At 36.8% G+C, this 21,325-nt stretch overlaps 2 protein-coding genes across 2 annotated transcripts in view; both read left to right on the top strand.

Annotated features, from left to right (window-relative positions):
• LOC148950907 (dorsal-ventral patterning protein Sog-like) overlaps positions 1–18,623 on the top strand; it is a 106,822-nt gene extending 88,199 nt beyond the window's left edge. Inside the window, exons 7-8 of the mRNA XM_089090945.1 lie at positions 15,590–15,967; positions 18,615–18,623. Of these exons, the coding sequence (XP_088947071.1) occupies positions 15,590–15,967; positions 18,615–18,623 (387 nt within the window). The remainder of the gene's footprint in view (positions 1–15,589; positions 15,968–18,614) is intronic.
• Positions 18,624–18,958: 335 nt separating this feature from the next.
• Positions 18,959–21,325, top strand: part of LOC148950906 (astacin-like) — a 15,092-nt gene continuing 12,725 nt past the window's right edge. Inside the window, exon 1 of the mRNA XM_089090944.1 lies at positions 18,959–19,246. Within this exon, the coding sequence (XP_088947070.1) occupies positions 18,959–19,246 (288 nt within the window). The remainder of the gene's footprint in view (positions 19,247–21,325) is intronic.

Here is a 21,325-nt window from a genome sequence, read left to right as displayed (position 1 = left end):
GCGTATTAAAGCTCCGCCCAAATACTCGTACGTCCTCGTCCATCAACAATTCAGTGTAAATTACCCTAGAAGACGTATTTTGGCAGAAAATTTCTCAAAATACTTTAAAAATCAACTCGAGACTTTGCAACCTACTTGTAGTTTCTAAAAATATCTATTAATAACATTACGCTACTAATTACCAATTGTTATAAATGCATTGAAATAAATTAATTTAAAATTAGATTCTTTAACATTTAGCATTACAAAGTGATGCCAAGTTTCAGTTCAACAGACATCTGACTTGTCTACCCGTTAAGAAATCTAATGTCGCTTATCTTTTTACGTTCTCCGGAGCACTTGCATCTTGGTTGGCTTTGTATTATGGTGGAGATAGCGAATTTCTACTGTATAGCCTATATCTATCTACGGTGGGCTAAACGGAAAGCAGTTCGTCCTCGATTGGGGTGGGAGGATGTCGTAAGGAAAGATTTAAGAGAAATGGGAACTTCCTGAGATGGTCTAAAGAGGGATGCTTTGAATAGACTGGGTTGGATGAGGAGCCTGCTTAGCTGTGTTAGCCTGAGGAGGCTTGATGCTGCGATGAGTTGTTAGTAGTAATAGTAAGCCATAGTTGGGAACAGATTGGTGTTGACACAAGCTTTCCAAACCAAATTTCTGGCATGTCAAAATTTCGTTTCTGGAGTGCAACTGCTTCGGTAAAATCAACGGAAAACACCACCTATTCATAAATCTTGGCTTTTCCAATGTTTGGTGTAATATAGGGGTGGCTCGGGTGTAAGAATTTGGCTGGAGTAACTCAGAAGATGGTTAAGTTAAACAGCATGTATTTTACCAGATAATGAAAAAACTAGAAGTTTGTTGGTTATTTTTGTAATCTTTATAAGGTCCAGTTGTTTCACAAGGAAGCATTTTTTTTTCAGTATTTAATTTCCCATTTTCCATGCTCCATTCCCAAAGTACCATTTTGCAAGAATACTGGGAATAAGAAAAGAGGATGACGCATCCCAGAAACTGTGAAAACTTCTAACTTATCAACCAAATAAGAATAAAAAAAGATCAGAAAAATTGACAAAACTTGCTTATTCTAAGGGGGGGAGTGTGTAAATATAGTTTTCTGGAAAGTGTCACAGTGACTTACGAATTACCGCAGATGAATTCTCTAATGATAATTGACATTGAAATAAATTGAAACATCCTAATTGACCTTGTGGGCTGTTTGGGGTTGTAGGGCTTAACAGACTTAAATAGACTGTGACAAAAAATTATTTTCGAACTTGCTTGAAGATTTAAATTAAAAATAAATAACATTAGGGGCAAGGCCGTATCCAGGATGTTTGTTCGAGTGGGTTTTACAAAAAAGAAAACTCTACAATGCCCAACAAAATTTTTTTTTATATGCATTTTGCTACTGTTGTAAGAGTTAAACCACAATTTCAGGGGGATCTAACCAGGTAACCCCCTCCCCCTGGGTACGGCCGTGATTGGGGCTATTAAAATGTTAGATAAATTTACTTTTATTGTACATATTTAAATAATGTGTTGTTGTTATTTAGATTGTTTGAACTAATGTAAAATCAATGATATTTTTTTCGTAGCAGGTCCTCAAAATTTGTAATAGCCTATTTAAATCTTCCTCTTTTTGAGGGTGGATACAAATCTAAATTCATTCCTAAATATTCAAGATAATAAAATGACACCCAAAAAATAATGAACAAAATGCACAAGGTCCTAATAGACACGATCTAGCACATGTGCTGGAATTGCTTTTGGAAGTCAGTTTAAAACCGGATAGACTCCAAAAAAGTGAATTATGTAGAAAAAATGTGGCAAATGGAATCTGGTGTGGGTCCAAGAGTGTAATGTGTTTCTACATGGACTTGATTATCATTTTTTTACATGAAATTTTCGCTTTTTGAAGTGACAAATCAGTGTATGCAAATTTTTGTAGCAGAAATTGGAAACAGAAGCGAAATTGGAGGTACATAAATTTTAATAGCTGAGAAACAGTATCATTCGAAGATGCAATCAACTTCAGATGGATTGGTGATCCTACTAAAAACTAATATTATAAATTTAGGAAATTTCCTGGTAATAGCGGGCGCTAAATAAAAGAAAGAAACATGGGAGAAACATTTGAAAAAAAAGCTAAACGTATTGCACCAAAAGGCTTAAGAAGGTGTAGCTTTCCTTTGAAGGTGTAATTGTCTTTGGAAATTAGAAAAATTGTTAATGTTTGAATTTGTTGCTAATCAAAAGCATTGAAAAATTTAACTAATTAGTTTTTCTTAATTATTTGTATCGTTCCTTGTGACAGCACTGACAAAAATCTTGTGCTGCTTTAAAAACATCATAATCTTGAAACAGCCAAAATAAAAATCTTCAAAAGTCGTAATTTTCAGGTATGAATAAACATAAATGTTTTGGCTGTTTCAAGATTATGAAGTTTTTAAAACAGCACTAAATTTTTGTTAGTGTTGCCACAATGAACCATACAAATAATTAAGCAGAACTAATTAGTTAAATTTATTATTCAAATCAGTTTGCTTAGTTAAATTTAGTAGCCTACCTTAAGAATCTAAATGGAAAATATTCCAACCTGTAGCGAACGATCCGAGTCCAGATGGATTCACATGAGACGGAATAAATACGGGTTCTGTGATAACAAAGCCCAGAGTTCTTTTCTATATTGGTATTCGTCCCACGATATGGAAAGTCTTCCTCGACAAAATTTTAGGGTACTTGTGCATTATAACTAAACCAGCGCTATATACGAAAAAGGTCAAGTTTGGTTAATGCTAATGAAATAAAATAGGATGGATATACAATAGTTTAGAAACAAATTTAAACTATATATTTACACATCAGGGGTGGGGGGTAAAGCATAGCATATATTAAATACGTAACCTAACCTAACCTAGGTACCTCCCCCCCCTAAACCCCAAAAAAACAATCGTTTAGATATTGTAAACTAAAAAAGAAACCACGCTTTGCCATCAATTTATCTAGCAAATAACCGCTTGTCTGCTTTCGTGTCTGGTTTCCTTGTACAGTATCTAGCGCTGGTTTAGTTATAATGCACAAGTACCAATTTTAGAATTAGATTACTTAAATCGGCTTCGAATTTATGCTTGTGTCTGTTCAAAGAGTTTGTGTGATCCTCTTTTGTGTGTTATTTTTGCGATACCCCGTCAGCAACACCTAAAAATAAGCTTCGCCCGACGATTCGTCGCCACCTGGAGTATCCTCCCAGCAGAGGTAATCTCTGAAGACCCTTCGCTTGGAATATTCAAGCGAAGGCACAACACGTACGTCAAAACTGAAAATAAAATGATGAAATTACCAGAACTAGCGACATATGTTGATGAAGCTGTGCAGATTGTAATAAAAGGATAGATATTTATGATTGTTTTAAAATAGTTTTCAGAATTTTAAAGGTTCCTTTCAAAAGGTTTCATGTTCTTAAGTGTTACCTATCTACCATATTGCCTATCTCAATTTTGGATTGATTCTTTGCTTAACTTTTTCACACCCTAAGATAATTACCGATCTAGTCTTCTCATTTACGGATATACTAGTAGTTTGTCTCTTATTTCGGGCGGGCGGCTTGGTAGACATGACTGCAACGCAATCCCCAGCGGGTGATTATGTAAATGACTTGTTCAACAAGAAGATAGCTTGATTAAGAATAATTAACATATGTTCTTTCAAAAGCTTCTTTCGTAGCAACAAACAGAAGATCTGTCGGTAAAGAACAGGCCCAATCTGGCTGCTGTCGGAACTCGAATTCGAGGAATTTTTTATTGAATGCTTTTTATCCCCTTTGCCATAGTATTACGGAAAATGGATGAACTCGCCCTGGAGATATTACACCTTTGGCTAGAAAAAGAAATACTGCCTTAGCTCGGCACGAATATTGCAACGACGCCCCTCGAGTAAATTTGTATTTGAAAGTATATGTTTGAATTTGGTAGTACTTAAGACCATTGGACAGTTTGAAGCAAACCATTGGACAGTTTGAAGCAAATCATTGGATAGTTTGAAGCAAACCATTGGACAGTTTGAAGGAAACCATTGGACAGTTTGAAGGAAACCATTGGACAGTTTGAAGGAAACCAACTCTAAAAACTACTTTAAAACAATAATAAATGTTTACTTATTTAAATCCTAAAGGTGCACCTCTTCACTTTACCCCTCCCCCAATGGATAAATATATAGTCTACTTATATATATATATATATATATATATATATATATATATATATATATATATATATATATATATATATATATATATATATATATATATATATATATATATATATATATATATATATTACCATTATATTTTAAAATAGTTGCTATTCTTTTCTTCGTCGCTTGACTAGTGTTTGCCGCTGCAGAATTTCAGCGTCCACCGTTCGCTATTTTGAAATATAACAGCAATATATAAAGTCGGCAATATGTTTATCAATGGGGAAGGGGGGGGGGGGGTTGGGTAAAGTATTGCAATGAGCATTTGGAAATGAGATAATTAAGTATCTATGATTGTTTTAAAGTAGTTTTCAGGTTTTTGAAGGGGGGTTACCTCAAATGATTTCATGATATTGGTTTTATTTTTTTTTTTCATTTATTCTTTATTACCGAAATTCTTAAAACGGTTTAGGTTGTATCTAAAAAAATACAATATATACATCAAAAGAACTGGCTTTTTATGTTGATTCCAAATATATAAAATTCATTAAGTTTAATGTTACCCATCAAAAGCTACGATCCAGAGAACATTTTTCTGATTTTCGAAAAATTGGGGAAACATCCCCAAAATTTCAAGGATTCTTATTGAAGGTGGATTTGAAAATGTGGAATTTTGCATTTTTGCCAGAAGAAAGATTAGCCTACTGAAGCGTGTTTATTAGTTTTTGTTTGTTTGTTTGTCCTAGAAGATCCGAAGAGGAGTCATTCGAATGGATATTAAAAGTTCTAGTGTCCTTTTAAAGTCACCAAAAAGATTGGAGGGCAACTAGCCCCACTCCCCTACCTCCTTTTCCCCTAGGTCACCCGATCAAAATTTCGAGATAGCCATTTTGTTCAACATAGTTGAAAGGTCAAATAACAGTGCCTCTGGGGATGACATGGCCCCCCACAGCTTCTGGTGAAAGGGCTATAAGTTATGAAATTTGCCCATTGTTTACAAAAAGTATTTATTATTGGGAAGCATACAGACGTTTTTCCGGTAAGGAAGTTTTTTGCGAGAGGGGGGATTTACCACGGGGAGAATTTTTCATTGGGAAGAAATTTTCTGGGGATGACATTTCAAGGGAAAATTTTACCTGGGGGAACTTACTAGAATTTCTATAAAAGAATTATTTTTATTTGTCTTACTTTCTCTTTTACGACTCAATTTTACATGTGGAAATGTTCTAGGGAAATTGTCCGGGGGAAATTTTCAAATGGGCTGAAATTGTCTTGGGGATATTTCCGTGGGGAGGGAGATTTTCCGCGGGGTAAATTGGGAATTTCCTTCAGCAGAAACCTCTCGTTGAGTGGGGCATTTCCATGAAAGATTTTCCACGGAGGGAGATTTCCGACATGATTTTAAAAACCATCAGAAATTAAATGAAAAATAAAATCCTTTTTCAACACGAGAGGCGTTTAATTAGGATAAAAAGCTGTTTTTAAATACTAAAAAAATTAACGCGAAGAACAAGGTATTTCAAAGGGGACATCCCCCTCATATACGGAAACATTCCTGTTTATTTTAAGTTATAATGCTGCTCCTTACTTTCAGTTGAAAAAAAAACTTTTTTTATCACCTAAAAGGAACGGATAACTTCTAATTGTTACGTTTTATTATCCGTTCTAATCCGTTCTAATTGAACGGATTATCCGTTCTAATTGTTACGTTTTATTATCCGTTCTAATCCGTTCTAATTGAGGATTATCCGTTCTAATTGAACGGATAATCCTCTAATTGTTATACAAAAACTTTCAAATTACGCCTACTGGCAGTTGTTTTCCATTGTGCCAGGGTTTCTGTCTTGTTTTCAGATAAGATAAATTTATTCTTCATTAGATATAAATACAATATTACATGTTACTATTCCCCCAAAGGCTCATTGCCCTGTACAAAGGGGGAAATCATTCCATATTATTATTCTTTCCCGGATAATCTTTTTTTTTTACTATTTGGGATTCAACCAGGACTGCACCCAGTATTTTTGCTTTGGAGTGGGGTGTCTGTGTGTGTTTTACCAAATGGACTTTTGTCTGGTCGGGGGGGGGGGGGGTACCAAAATACTCAAGAAAACCAGGTTTTTTTTCTCGTAGTCCAGTAGATTTTACTAAAATTTGAAGTCTTTACATTTTTTTTTATTTGAAAAAACTACTTTTAATCGCCTTTCCTTGTCTAAAGTGAAATCTAATATGAGCTTAAAAGCTTTGTATATGAGCTTAAAAAATTTCGTGTCTGATTGTTTTTTTTTAATTGAATAATATAAAACCAAGCAATAAGTATTAAATGTATCAAGAAGACCTATTAGGGTCTGTCTCAAGTATGTTACCACTTGTCCATCTATAGAGCCCCATTCCATACTTGGGACAAAATGGGGGTTGTGAAATTAATGCATTTCCTTAAAAACTAAATGAGCTCCCGGTTTTAAACCTTGGGGATAACTTTCTTAGTTAATGCAAATATGCTGAGAAATTTTTGTTTCCTCATCACAAAGCATGAGGGAGCTGGGGGCGAAGAAAAAAATATCGTCCCAGGTACGGATACTCTCCCCTATTTACTTTTGTGCACTAAGGACGGTAGAACGGAGGTCTCCACCGAAGTATCTGCATATTTATCCTTCCTTTTTTCACTAATTGGAAATATCCTCGTTTTTTTCTTCTTCACAACATGTTTCGTTTTGTCTCTTTACGATCCTGATAATAAAAAGGAATTACGTGCCCTCTATTTAAAATGGGGTATATGCCTATTTATATTTTGGGGTCCTTGCGCTTAGGAATGCATGAATCATGTCCCCTGTGGAAAAAAAATATGTGGACTTGTCAAATATCCTGATTAGAAATACACATCTTGAAATCTTGATTCAATCCCATGCACGGACGCCTGAGGCACGAAGACCCTTGCAAGTGCGGTGGTTGCCCTCCGGTTGGCTCGCATTAAGCGTAGTAGAACTTTTAATTTCTTGTTGGTTGAGCCCTCCCTTAGTTTTCCACGCCTATCCCTTTATGACATTGTATGATGAGGCTGGAGAACAATTTTAATACATGGTAGACATATCGTTCTATGCTTGGTTAATGCTATTGTAATGACTGCTATTGGTCCGAGTCAAAGGCGGATCTAGAGCAAATTCTTGGGGGAGGGGAGGCAGTTTGACAAGGGCGCCAATAATTGACCAAATTGACAAATTTATTTAGAAAAAGAGTGAAAAACCGAAAAGAAACACGGAATGAGGATCCCAGAAAATTTTTTGGAAGGCTCGGGGTCCCCCACCGTCTCCCTGGATTCGCGAGTGGTCCGAGTGCAGACGATGAGTGTTAACTTGTGTTGGTTTACAGTTATTCGTATATTTCTCTTTCGTATTTGTCACCTCTAGTGCTCGTCTACGTTCTAGAAATGAATTAATTTTTTTTGCCAAAGTAGAACCATGTTAGAAAGTTTAACAAACATAATTTGTCCTGTATGTAAGGGGAACTGTCGCCTGCATAGAGAGGGGGGGGGACTGCGAACTACCTGCATAGAAAGGGGGGACTGAGCTTGAGGATTTGGAGAACCCCTCGGAAAAATTGAAACATTAGATTTTTTTTATTTTAACCCCCTTCCCAAAAAGAATTGTCTAATAACACCTCTAAGAGTTTGACCTGTGTGTACTTATGTGGCTATATAATTATTTATTTTCACTTTTAAGCGCCATCACATTTGACATTTTAAGTACTCGCAAATTGCTCGTTTAATCGTTAAGGCCGATAGTTAAAAAGCTATTCTTATCATGAAATGTTGCTCAATATTATTTTAAAGACCCAAGTTAGACTTTGAATAAGCAATAAAATTTTGGCTGTTTGACGACAGTTGCCTGAACTGTCAGCGACCGATGGGTTTTACCTTCAGTCGAAAATAAGATTGTTTCGAAGCTTATTTAAATACAATTATTCTGCTGCACAGCACTTGCCGTAGATTAAATGAATCCATGATAGTGTAAAGTATTTGGAACATAAATTCGAGAAGGCTTTTTCTGGTGTCTCGTTTCTTAGAGATTTGGCCATGTGTATGTCAACGAGAACAGTCCAGGGGGGGCTTTTGGGACTAAGGCTAGTCGTGGGAAAGGGTCCATTCCCAGGCATGGTTGAACAACCAATAGCTGGAACGTCCGTTCCAGGAAAGTTATATTCTTGGCTCATGTCTAAAGACAGTCCATCGTTCGCATTCGTCGCAGCTAGTTGTTCTTATGCTACCTTATGTTCTCTATGTTTATTCTCACGTTATTTAATAAAGACCATGTACCAACGTTTATCGGCTATCTTTGGAATTTACGTAAACCATTACATCTGCCAATATAAAAGGCATACAAATAAAGAACTAAAGAGAGGTTTACAGAGTGGTGGCAAGCGGTTAAAACTAGTGGAGCATATATCACTTGGGTAAAACCTCCCAGTGACATTTGAGTGACCGTTATAAGTACTTACGACATCTTACGCTAAATACTGGCAACATATTGAAGAGTTATTTCGCCAGCTACCAAAATTGCTGTGATATTGAGCTGCAAATACTGCAAAAGACTGATTAATAAGATATCGAAACGTTGCGAGCTATTGAACTTTCTTCTATTCAAAGAGCCTTCTTGAAAAACACTTTCTTTTAAATGAACATTTTGAAATAGGCTGTTACACAATGCCTAATATGGATTTCCTCGCGATAGCGTCTACCTACTAATTCAAATTTCTACAACTGAGAGTCTCAGGTTGATTGCTACCTTCACTTAGCCATTCTACGTTTGGTGTTTTTTTTTTACCTGATTTTATACAGTCGACGTGTGATCTATATTTGACAGTTTCCAACCAATGTTTAACATTTTTGAATTCGATAATTAATTCTCAATTGTGACCTCATTTGATGCTAGTGTTTTAATTGAGACCAACTGCAATTGGATTTGAGACATATTATCTTTCGTAAGTGATTTAGTACGACTAAACAACCCAGTAAATTTTATTAGACCCTCGTTGTTAAAGGTGGAGTTTATTGCCCAAAATCTGTCGTCCGTAATAAAATAGCTGTGTTTAAAACAAACATTTAAAATTTTAGAATAATTGCTTTTTCAAATTTTGATCTCAATATGTCAGTTATTATTCCTATATTGGACCCGGCGAAAACTGGATATAACAAAAAGGTTGCTTTTGATTTTGTAAAACAGTGGAGGATAAATGGCATATTTCCATTTCTTTTATTTGACTCCCCTCGATTATAAATTTGTCAAGTTTAAAATGTGGATTACTTGTAGCATATGCCCCAGGGAAAAAATAGTAGGCAAAATGGTTGCAGAGTTTGTAGGCGTGGCTCAATTTAAGGATGAAAGGGTATATCTATTCTATAGAAGGATGCAAAAATTAAAAAGTTCATGCAGGGTTTCCTTAGAAGCCAGGGATGATGGTGTAGTCCTTGGAAGATTTGCTCTTAATTTATTCAAGGAGGGGATCAGACCGTCCTACAAACGGTGTTTGTTAGAGAATAGTGCAGAATTTTTTTGTTTAGGTGGTGCATACAAGGCTGCAAAGTAATATGAGCAGATAGAACAGATAGTGGGGAAAGGAGACGCGTCTTCTTTTTCGGATGATTTTTTTCTCTGCGCTGACTAGGGTGAAATTTGGACTCAATGATAATGAGAAGGAACTGCGAGATGGTACTGATTCCTCGCAGGGCGGTTTGGCTACCCAGGAAAAGGGAGCTGGTTTTGCGGTCCCGTGGGATGGTACTGATGCCTCACGGGATGGTTTTTTTTGTTGCACTGCGAGATGGTACTGAGGCCTTGCAGGGGGGTTTGGATACCAATGAAAATGGTGCTGGTTCTTAAGTCCCGTGTGATATTTCGTAGGCATGATAGGATGGTTTTTTTTTGTTGCAATTCAAGTTGGGACTTATACCACGCAGGGTAGGGTGGATATCCCGGACCTGGGGGCGAATTTTGAGGTCCCGTGGGATTAGAAAAAAAAGGTGGAAAGGGGGCTGGTTTTGAGGTCCAGTGGGATGAGGTTGATTCCTCACGGGATGGTTTTAATGCGTAGCGCTAATAGTTATGTAGAGATATCAACAGTAGTACTGCCATTTGTCGAACCACAAGTTGGTAGAGCAAAACCAAATAGGTCAAAACCGAGGCGTTCCATAGCAATAAAACCCCGAGGATTTTATTGGTAATAATATCCTGACGTCATTGCAGCATGGTAGGCCAATCAAACTGCAATGGTTGACATATCTATTCCGTTATTTATAAGTTTATGCAATTTCATTTATTTGTCGCCAATATTTTCAGGATTAATTAGCCTTTCTCGATCATTCCTTTTGCCCTAATCCGATGTTTATACACAATCCCAACTTTCCTTGTCCTCATCAAATTCAGGGGTATAGGGAACAAGTCTACTTTAAAGTATACAAAGAAAAGTGAAGTGTTAAAATATCCAGTTTCCGACTACGGTTGTTAGTGTGGTTAGTTTATACTACGTAAGTGTTTACTTATGCAAGTATTGTGTAGTGTTTACATTATGTAATTGTTTACTAGTTTATGCTGTAGAATGTTAGTAGGTGAGAAGTGAATAATTTGGGAAGGATATTAAATGTTTTGAATTAAATTAAAGTTTGGGTTTAATTATAAGGGGATAAGCCAAATTTGGGAAATTTAACTTAAAACAGGGGGGGAGAATCTGTAAAGTATTTGGAACATAAATTTGAGAAGCCTTTTCCTGGTGTCTCGTTACTAACAGAGTTAGCAATGTATATGTCAACAATGGTTTCTCTATGGGGTCTTCCGGGAGGACAAAAGCTTATCGTGTGAAACCTTTTATTCTCAGGCCAGTAAACAACCAATAGCTGGAACTTCCGTTCCAGGAAAGTTATATTCTTGGTTCATTTCTAAAGGTAGTCCATCTTTCGCCTTCGTCGTAGCTAGTTGTTCTTTTGCTACCTTATTTTCTCTATATGTATTCTCACGTTATTTAATAAAGACCATGTACCAACGTTTATCGTCTATCTTTGGAATTTACGTAAACCATTACATCTGCCAATATAAAAGGCATACAAATAAAGAACTAAAGAGAGGTTTACAGAGGAGGATTTTATTGGGAATAATATCTTAACGTCATTGCAGCATGGTATGATTTTTAAAGTTTGTGCAATTTCTTTTATTTGTCGCTGGTATTTTCAGGATTAATTAGCCTTTCCAAGTCATTTCTTTTGCCCTAATCCGAAGTTTATACATAATCCCAACTTTCCTTGTCCTCGTCAAATTCAGGGGTATGGGGAACAAGTCTATTTTAAAGTATAGAAAGAAAAATGAAGTGTTAAAATATCCAGTTTCCGACTACTGTTGTTAGTGTGGTTCGTTTATACTATGTAAGTTTTTACTTATGCAAGTATTGTGTAGTGTTTATATTATGTAATTCTTTAGTAGTTTATGCTGAAGAATGTTAGTAGGTGAGAAGTGAATAATTTGGGAAGGATATTGAATGTTTTGAATTCAATTAAAGTTTGAGGGTTTAATGAGAAGGGGATAAGCCAAATTTGGGAAATTTAACTTAAAACAGGGGGAGAATCTGTAAAGTATTTGGAACATAAATTCGAGAAGGCTTTTTCTGGTGTCTCGTTTCTTAGAGATTTGGCCAGGTATATGTCAACGAGAACAGTCCAGGGGGGGCTTTTGGGACTAAAGCTAGTCGTGGGAAAGGGTCCGTTCCCAGGCATGGTTGAACAACCAATAGCTGGAACTTCCGTTCCAGGAAAGTTATATTCTTGGCTCATTTCTAAAGGCAGTCCATCGTTCGCCTTCGTCGTAGCTAGTTGTTCTTGTGCTACCTTATTTTCTCTATGTGTATTCTCACATTATTAAATAAAGACCATGTACCAACGTTTATCGTCTATCTTTGGAATTTACGTAAACCATTACATCTGCCAATATAAAAAGGGCATACAAATAAAGAACTAAACAGAGGTTTACTGATGCCTCGCAGGGAGGTTTTACAATAGTCTGTCAATGATTTAGATATTTTGTTCTAACTTTAAGATCCCATTTAAACAAAGGAAACTGGCATTAGTGTCGATGATTATTAACGCCATCTGGCTTTTGATGTTTCATGCCAATTTTTGAGCATCTTAATTTGTTTTTCTCAGAAATAGGGATCAGACACTTATTACAGAAATTTCGCCAGTTACTATAACTCACAGTTTATATAATTATCCAGTATGATTATTCCCTATCTCACCCATTATAAAAACCCGGACCGGGGTGCGAGTGCTCCGGAGAACGTTTTTGCAGATAGAAACATAGGCGGCATCAGATCTTTTCATGGGTAGACAAGTCAGACTGTGATCGGAAACAAGTGGAAACCCGCCATGGAAACATAGGCGGCATCAGATCTTTTAATGGGTAGACAAGTCAGACTGTGATCTAATCGGAAACAAGTACAAACCCGCTAATGCAGAAAGAAGTGGGAGGAGCTTTTTGTTCGCACCGAGAACGAAGACCAGAAATGATCTGCGATAAGCTTACTGGATAATTATATGAACTGTGCTATAACTGCACTAATTTTGCTTTATTATTACACCAAAAAATTCCAAGAAACGCCAAACGCTAGATGGCGCTGGTTTTTGTCGAAACTAGGGCCATTTTTATTCTCCTACATTATCCATAGCCTACTGTTCCATCGCATGTCCAAGATTGGGCAGCATTTTCAAGTTTAGACTTTAGCTCAAATTAGGCTCCTCTGTTGTCAGTGCAGTTAAAATTGTTAGGGTTGTATACGGTCGGAATATTTAAGCCAATCAAATACTTGATAAAAAAATTTAGACAAATCCAGTGGTGAAACTATCCACTTTCTAGGTGGTATAATAGAGACTTTACAGTGATTTAACTATTGAAGCGGTGATTAGCTGTCCAACTACTTGGTATCATACTTTAGTCTTTCAATGACGTTTCCATAGTGTGTAAGCTGGGCAAATCTGTTTACTGGCGTATTTCTGTCACCTCCCTCCATCTTGATCAAATGACTTCTGATTTTTCACGAAATATTTATGATTTTTTGAAACTCAGATCAAATCTGATATCAAATGGTGACGGTTTTTCCATAACTATTTATATAATTTTTAAATATAATTATATCTCTTCAATGATTTAAATATAATCTAATAATTAATCATTTAATAAATTAAAGCAAGTTCATAATTCAATTAAATTAGTTACAATAATAGTAATAGAACATTTTATATAGTCTAAATATGTGATTTAAGTACCATTATCACATACCTCACTAGCCAACAAGTTGACAGACGACAGGTATAAAAGAATGTATTGAACAAATGTTTTGTAAGGACCGGAGAGGAAACAGATTACCCCTTCCTCCAAAATCTTGGTTAGCTTACCCTCCCCCCTTCAATCCAAAAAAAATTCCTGAATGGTCCAACTCGATCCCGAGCGACACCCGATTACGTACAAAAATCGTCATCTATCAATTTTCAGCAATGAGATATATTTGTTTGCCTTTAGGGACAAACGAAAAACTACGCATTTTCTTGTGAGTAACTGAAAAACAGCTGACTGATCTGAACCAGAGTTCCCAACTTTTTGGTTTATGAATGTGTCTCCTGAGCATCCAAAAATGTGTAATTTTCAGATAAAATGTGTCCATTTTGAAGTCTCAAAAACTAGAGGTTATTGGTTTACCAGTTTTTTTTTTTTTTTTTTTTTTTTTTTTTTTTTTTTTTACCAAAAGACGCTTTTTAAACCTTTGTTTTTCAAAACGACCATTTAACATCAAACATAATGAAAACTAAAAAAATCAATATATAATCTTCATACAAAATGGCATAATGTGGATGCACGAAACTCGTATAAACGTGTAAATTCCTTACTCTGGAGAAAATCATTTCCTTACGACATCTGTGGCAAAACCTGGATTTTTTACTTTTTTTTAAAACTTTTTCTGCACGGTGACCAAAGGTCTGCGTTACGCAGGTACTGATTTCCTGATTCAATGCCCTCGGCCCGGAGTGCCATGCGTGGTTGGGCGAAAATCATCCGACGCCTCCCGTGTTTTCTCTTCAGATTTCCCCAGGTACTCATTTAGAGCTGGGCCAACTCTGGCTGAGCTGACAGGGTCACACCATTGACCCCTGTTCCAAACCAAATAACCAGCGACACCAGGACTCAAAGCCCTGACCTCAGGATTGTCAAAACGTGGTTGCGCAAAAAAAAAAAAAATACCAAGAATTTTCTTAACAAAATAAATATCACATTTTTAAACAAAATAAATATACAGTTGGGAAATGTTTTGTTTTGTGTCATAAATTTACAAAATTTGTTCCTTTTTTGCCCTTTTGTGTCCCAAATTTCTAAAATCTGTCACTTTTTTTGCCCTTTTATGTCATTGTGTCCCGGGACATGGGAATGTGTCCTTTTGACATGAAATGTGTCCATTTGGCAACCCTGATCTGAACTCGCTAACTGGGATTTCTCTGCTACCCGCTATTTAGCTTCACTTTAAAATTGTGAGATTAGCGATTGTTTTATCCGACTCAGAACTGAATTTCTTCTTACTTGTCTGAGCTGGTCTGTTTTGGTAACTTTTCACTCCGTGAGTGGTTTATCGCATGGGGAAAACCAATGTTTTTGCCTTCTCTACCGCTTGAAAGATCAAAACGCAAAAAATGAAAATTTTGTAATTTTCGAAAAATTGAGGCTTTTCTGGTAAAGAGTGTTTTTTCCAAACATCGTTATCTTTGCATAGTTTTTAAGCCCCCCATAAAAAAATTGCAAGGATACCTATCACTCATGTACTCCATAGAATGTTTGGGCAGGCCCTAGTCATCAAGTAGGGTACCAAAATCTACGTTTCCGTGATTTTCATTTCTTTTGGTCCATCAAGAGGCCGAGGCTGTATATTTTTGGTCGATGTTTTTTGTTGGCAAGAATTTTGGGATGTCCGAGGAGAACCAGAATTGCAATAACATTTTTAACTATAAATTTTTATTGTAAAAATTTTATTATGTAATGTATGCATATTTGTATTTAATATATATATATATATATATATATATATATATATATATATATATATATATATATATATATATATATATATATATATATATATATATATATATATATATATATATATATTTAATTTTATTATACTACATAAATGTCGTTATTTGTTATATATTTTTACTATAGCCTATAATATAATTCTTGTTTTGTTATAATACAATTATTGCGAAGGGAAAAATAAAGAAAATTATGAAGTACTCAGAAAATCATGAAAAATCGAGGAGCTTGTAAGGGTATATTCCTGTTTTTCAAAAATAAACAAATGAATTTATCATTTCTAGGTATGTGGCGCCTGGCGAAGAATTCCTCGTATATACAGACATCTTCTCCGTAATGAAAAACTATGGTTCACCATTGTCTCCGAAGATGGGGCAATCCTCTCCACAGCGCCAATGCGGCACCGTTCTCTAGCATCTGAAGTTTTGAGTGCTCTTCTAGTCCCTGTAGACCCCAGTGCTGTTGGTGCTGGCGGAACCGCAGTTGTTTCTCTGTCCAGTGCTTCAAATAGCGTTCATATTACTTTGATAGTCAGCGGTTTAATGCAGCATGAGAAAAAAGAAGCAGATTCAACACTGGTCGTTAGTCTTGTTGCATCGAAGTCTGAAGATGGAGAGCAGCGTGTGATTGAGCAGCTTTTTAGTGTTCAGAAGGCACAAGACGTAAGTGAAACCCTTTTCGAATTTTTTTTTAGGCAGAATATTTCTATTTCCTGGTTCTTAAATGGCGCCCGGCGTATAGTGGCGGTTCTGACCTCTCTTGTGCCCGGAGCAATATATTGATTATTCCTCCTCCTGCTTCCCACAAACTTTCTGGCCAAATTTTCACAAAATTTTCATTTATCAACAAAATCATTTTGAATTTATTAATTAATTAATAATTTATTTGTTTTATTATTTTCAATTTAGTTTTTAAAGTATTTAATTATTATTAATTGTTTTAATTGTTATTATTTATTTTTAAATTCATTTTGTTTATTAACTAATTAATAATCTTATTATTTTTATTTATTAACTGCGCCCAAAAAATATCAATAAAATTTCAAAAATTACAAAATGATTATGGACCGTTAGATTATTTATTTGGGATTTTGCGCCCCTAAAATTTCTTCGCCCAGGGAAAGTGCCCCCTCTGTCCCTCCCCTAAACCGCCTATGCCGACGTACCACAGAGCTAGCACCCATTAACTAAAGGTAACCCTTCCCCCTGTCAATGAAAAGACGCATACTTCGCTTGGCCTAATTATTTAAAGTTAATATCATTTCATTTCACCGTTGTTCACTTTACTTAATATATGTATCCTTTTGTTATAGCTAAGACTGAAAGAACGTCCCACGACAACCAGGTAAAAAGGATAAGGTTCATTCTCTTTAAATCATTTTTACTGTATCAAATCCAGACACTTTTTTTTTTTTTTTTTTTTGAGGGGAAGGGGAGAAATTTTGGGGCTACAATTTCGGTGAGAACATTAAAATAGAGGATTGTTTGGATCTTGTTGAGACAATTGTAAAAATACCAGGATTGTGAAAGGGTATGTAGACCTCAATCTCCCTCTCCGCGCACATGGCTGACTACTTTGTCCGTTATCTATCTTTATGGATGCCTATTATGGCTTTTATCTGTTGTGGCTGTCCCATATTTAATAAGAGGGTAGTAAGTGGCTCCGGGAAATTATTTCGAAACAAACAGTGGGGGGGGGGGTCGAATTTCATACTTTAGAATCTCCACTGTTCTATGAACCACCCTTTTTTTCAAGAATTGTCAGTAATGTCTACAAATAAGGGAGATATGCTACCCTTGAAATTGTGTCTCTAATCTCATTGGCAAATTCCAAAATATCTACCTTCAAAAACCAAAACGCATCTTTGGCACAATTAATAAAATGAACATTGACTGCTTCCTGCCAACTTGATGTCTATGAAATCGCCAGGTGCAGGGTTGCCACCCGATGAGAAAAAATCACTAGATTTTAGTGTTTTTTGGTGATTTTCTTCAATAATCTAGTGGTTTATGTGCTGATTTAGAGATTTTTTGGGCAATATAAAAAATCACTAGAGATAGTGATAAATCACTAGAGATGGCAACCCGGGCCAGATGTACTGATTTCTCTTTTTTTTTCTTTATTCGAAATGCAAACTTTACTGTTATTCTTGATTAACCATATTAATTATGCACAATTAATTAATAATAATTAATGTAATTAATTATTGCTTTAAACTTTTTTTGCTGAGAATGTGTTTTGATTTTGGACGTCCAAGTGCATCTTATGTTTCGGTGTAGGTTTAAATGCTAATTGTATCTTTAACTTTTCTCTTTTGGACAAAGTCATCGGCTAACATGAAATTGCGCTTTCTGGCTCGGAGGTGCCAAAACCTGTCAATTTAAAGTAGGGAATCGAGATCCCTTGGGCTTCTTTTTTTATAAAACTCAAATTCATTTTGGTAAAAGTGCCAAATTGCACGTCTATATTTTCAAACATTCATTAATGACTCGTGCCAATAACTCTGTCTTTATATTGACCAGGGTCTTCTTGCGGCTTGTTATTGCGGAATTCTTATTGAATTAGTTTCAAGGGAATACTTATTAAAAATTATTTTTCCGGTTTTAGAATTTAATTAATATGTCACTTCCAATTCCTAGATTTATGGCCTATCTTTACTCTGGAAATCATTGGAATTAAAGTCGTTCTCCAAAGGACTTTATCCAGACGAGCTGTTTTTTTCCCATTTTCTGTCGTGTTTTATGTACTCAGGTTGAAAAATCATGAAGTACCAAGGGCCCGAAAAATGAAATCTGATTCTTTTTATTGGCTTAGTGGAAACTTACATAACCATATGCGTCTAAAAAAATTAGGAAAACCCGGGAACTCAATTTTGAATGAAAAAGATCGCAATGTGCAGTTATGTAGTTTTACGCTTACTGGCCCCAAGTTCAAAAACAAGGAACGTGTGTAACGGATTCTTTTCCAGGAAATGAACGGATTTTTTTCCCGAAAAAATCCAGGATTTTTTCGGGGAGAGGGGTATTTTTCAGAAAAACGCATCAAAATTTGTTTATATTTATTTTTGCTCCTTTTTTACGAGTCGGGGAATTTTTTTTTTTTGGGGGGGGGGGGTGGGGGGTCAAACTATGTAACCCCTTCCCCTTGATCTTGAGGCTCTAGAAACTAACTCTCCTGATTGCTATAACAAAGACAAGCACTGCCATAAATTTAAGCTATGCATTAATATGGGTACTATTAAAATTATTCAAGATGAAACACTTCAAATTATTTGTCAATCGGCTTACCTTCAAAAGTATTTTTTTTTAGAAAGACTAATTAGGCTATCCTATTCTGTGATATTTATCCCTTTACTTGACTACTGACATATCAATAGAATCCTTATTTTCTTCTGAATAAAAAATAGTCACTTTTATTACTTAATCTTTAAACATTCCCACTAGCCTGTTTTTGTTCAGTAGCCCTATTGAACGTGGCAGTTGTGTTACCCTATTTATTGTTGTACTGCTCAATGATCCGACGTAGATGCTGTGGGTGTTGCAACCGTTTGGTTGGGCTAGTTTTTAAACAAAAAAAGTTTCTGTTTGTTCCCATTTGTGATTTAATGTGGCAACAACGAAATCATCTTAATAACCAAAAGAAAAATCGTAGAAATGCCAATTATCAGGTATGAAGGGCCCGACCGATATATTGGCCGACCGATATTATTGGGCCGACATGAGGGTCAGTATCATAATCGGATATCGGAAAAATATCAGTTATCGGCCGATATATATTTTTATTTTTGCACAACTTGTCCAGAAGATGGCACCAGATTTCCCCAGGTAAATTTTGCTTGCCCAGTCCTTGGGGACGGAGCCCCCAATGACCATGGTGGAGAGTTGGCCCAAGGACCAAGGACCTGTCTGACCATGGTGGAGAGTGCAGCACAGATGAATCAAGTGAAGTCCAAATATATTTATTGTCAATACACACCCGGTAAAGCAATGTTCTAAATGTATGATGACTTCAAGAACGTACATCCTCTACCAAAACAGCTAAAAAGAATACAATAAACCATAAATTTTTGTCCACTTGCGTGGGTGAAAGATTCAAGATTCAATCGGATAAAACCATGATATCCGGTCATAGGGCGCAGCTAAGGAGGAGAGGTGGTGTTTTAAGGTGGGGAGGGGGAGTTCCAATGTGCCGTCACCACGTGACAACACCTTGAAAAATCTAGCTTGTGTGTCGACCCCATTTGTCCGCATACTGGATGATAGTAGAGGGGGGGGTGTTACTCGTGTCACCCACCCCTGCTGCCACCTACACCTTTTTTAACACCATATATTGACACGAGACCCAAGTGGTTTATGGTTTTTGTCAGTGAGAATTTGAAAAACAGGAATTTTGTCACATTTATGTATGTTTTCTTGGATGGTTATATGTGTTGCTCGATTTATTTGATGTTTTTCATGGATGTTTAATGGTTTTTGTCAGTGAGAATTTGAAAAACAGGAACTTTGTCACATTTATGGATGTCAACAGCAATTCATGTCTGTTTTATGGTTTTCTCACTGAGAATGAAAAAACAGGAATTTTTCTCACTTGAAAAACCATGAATTTTGTCACATTTATGTCTGTTTTTATGGTTTTTGTCAGTGAGAATTTGAAAAACAGGAACTTTGTCACATTTTTGTATGTTTTTATGGTTTTTGTCAGTGAGAATTTGAAAAAACTGGATGTTTTATGGTTTTTGTCAGTGAGAATTTGAAAAACACGAACTTTCTCACATTGAAAACCATAAACCACGTGGTCCTGTCACGAGTAGCACCTGTGAACTTGATTTACATAATAGCTAGGGGAAATTATTGATTCACGAAGGGGAGAATTAAGAAACATTAAGGCTTCTTTAATCTTAGGTCTGAGGGATAAACGTTCTTTAGATCAGAGAGAAAAATTAATATTCTATTTTCAAATAGGGCTTCATTGATCTCTAGTGTCAGGAATTATAATTGACATCACTTGTTATCTTGGAATTATGCGGGAGTCTAAAGAGATAGAAATTCTATTTTTAAATACGGCTTCACGGAGCTTTAAGTCGGAGAGATAAATTGATATTCTAACGAAACCCTAATAGTTCAGCTAGGAACATTTATGAGGTGAAGAGATTAGCGCGCGAGAAGGTTTCCTATTAATTTGAAATGCGTTAGCACAGAGATGCCAATAACAAAGGAACACGCTGAAATTACGTTTAGGGATTATTTGGGCGAAACCGTTTTATCCATTTTATGGGATTATTTCGGCGAAACAGTTAGAGACATTTTGAAAGAAGATTTTAGGAAAGGTTTTAGAAGAGAATTTGAGGGTGAAACTCTGTGGTCGTTATAATACACAAGTTCCATTTGAACAGTGTTGTGAGGTCCTCTACCCCAACCCCAAAGGGTTCCAATCCTCCTACCCCAACCCCGAAGGAAGCCCCCGGTCCTCAAAGGTCCACCGGGCTCCCAAAGGCCCTCCACCGGTCCCCGAATGTCCCCCAGGCCCCCAACTGCCCCCCGGACACTCAAAGGTCCCCCAAGCTCCCAAAGGCCCTCAATGTGCCCCAAAGGTCCTCCTCCGGTCCCCAAAGGCCCATCGAGCTCCCAAAGGACCAACCGGGTCCCAAAGGCCCTCCACCGGTCCCCAACTGCCCCTCCGGACCCCCAAAGGTCCTCCCTGTGCCCCAAAGGCCCTCCCTGTGCCCCAAAGGTCCTCCTCCGGTCCCCAAAGGCCCATCGAGCCCCCAAAGGACCAGCAGGATCCCAAAGGCCCTCCACCGGTCCCCAACTGCCTCTCCGGACCCCCAAAGACCCTCCACCAGTCCCAAAATGTCACCCAGACCCCCAAAGGCCATCCCCCGGCCCCACATGGCCCCCAGGCTCCCAACTGTCCCCCCGGACCCCCCAAGGCCATCCCTGTGCTCCAAAGGCCCTCCCTGTGCCCCCAAAGGCCCTCCTCCGGTCCCCAAAGGCCCATCGAGCTCCCAAAGGACCAACGGG

The sequence above is a fragment of the Artemia sp. Qi Xiang Cuo genome, chromosome 6, assembly GCF_049724085.1.
Source record: "Artemia sp. Qi Xiang Cuo chromosome 6, ASM4972408v1, whole genome shotgun sequence".
Lineage (NCBI taxonomy): Eukaryota > Metazoa > Arthropoda > Branchiopoda > Anostraca > Artemiidae > Artemia > Artemia sp. Qi Xiang Cuo.
The sequence above is the reverse complement of the archived record's forward strand: the minus strand, read 5'-3'. Positions and strand labels throughout refer to the sequence as shown.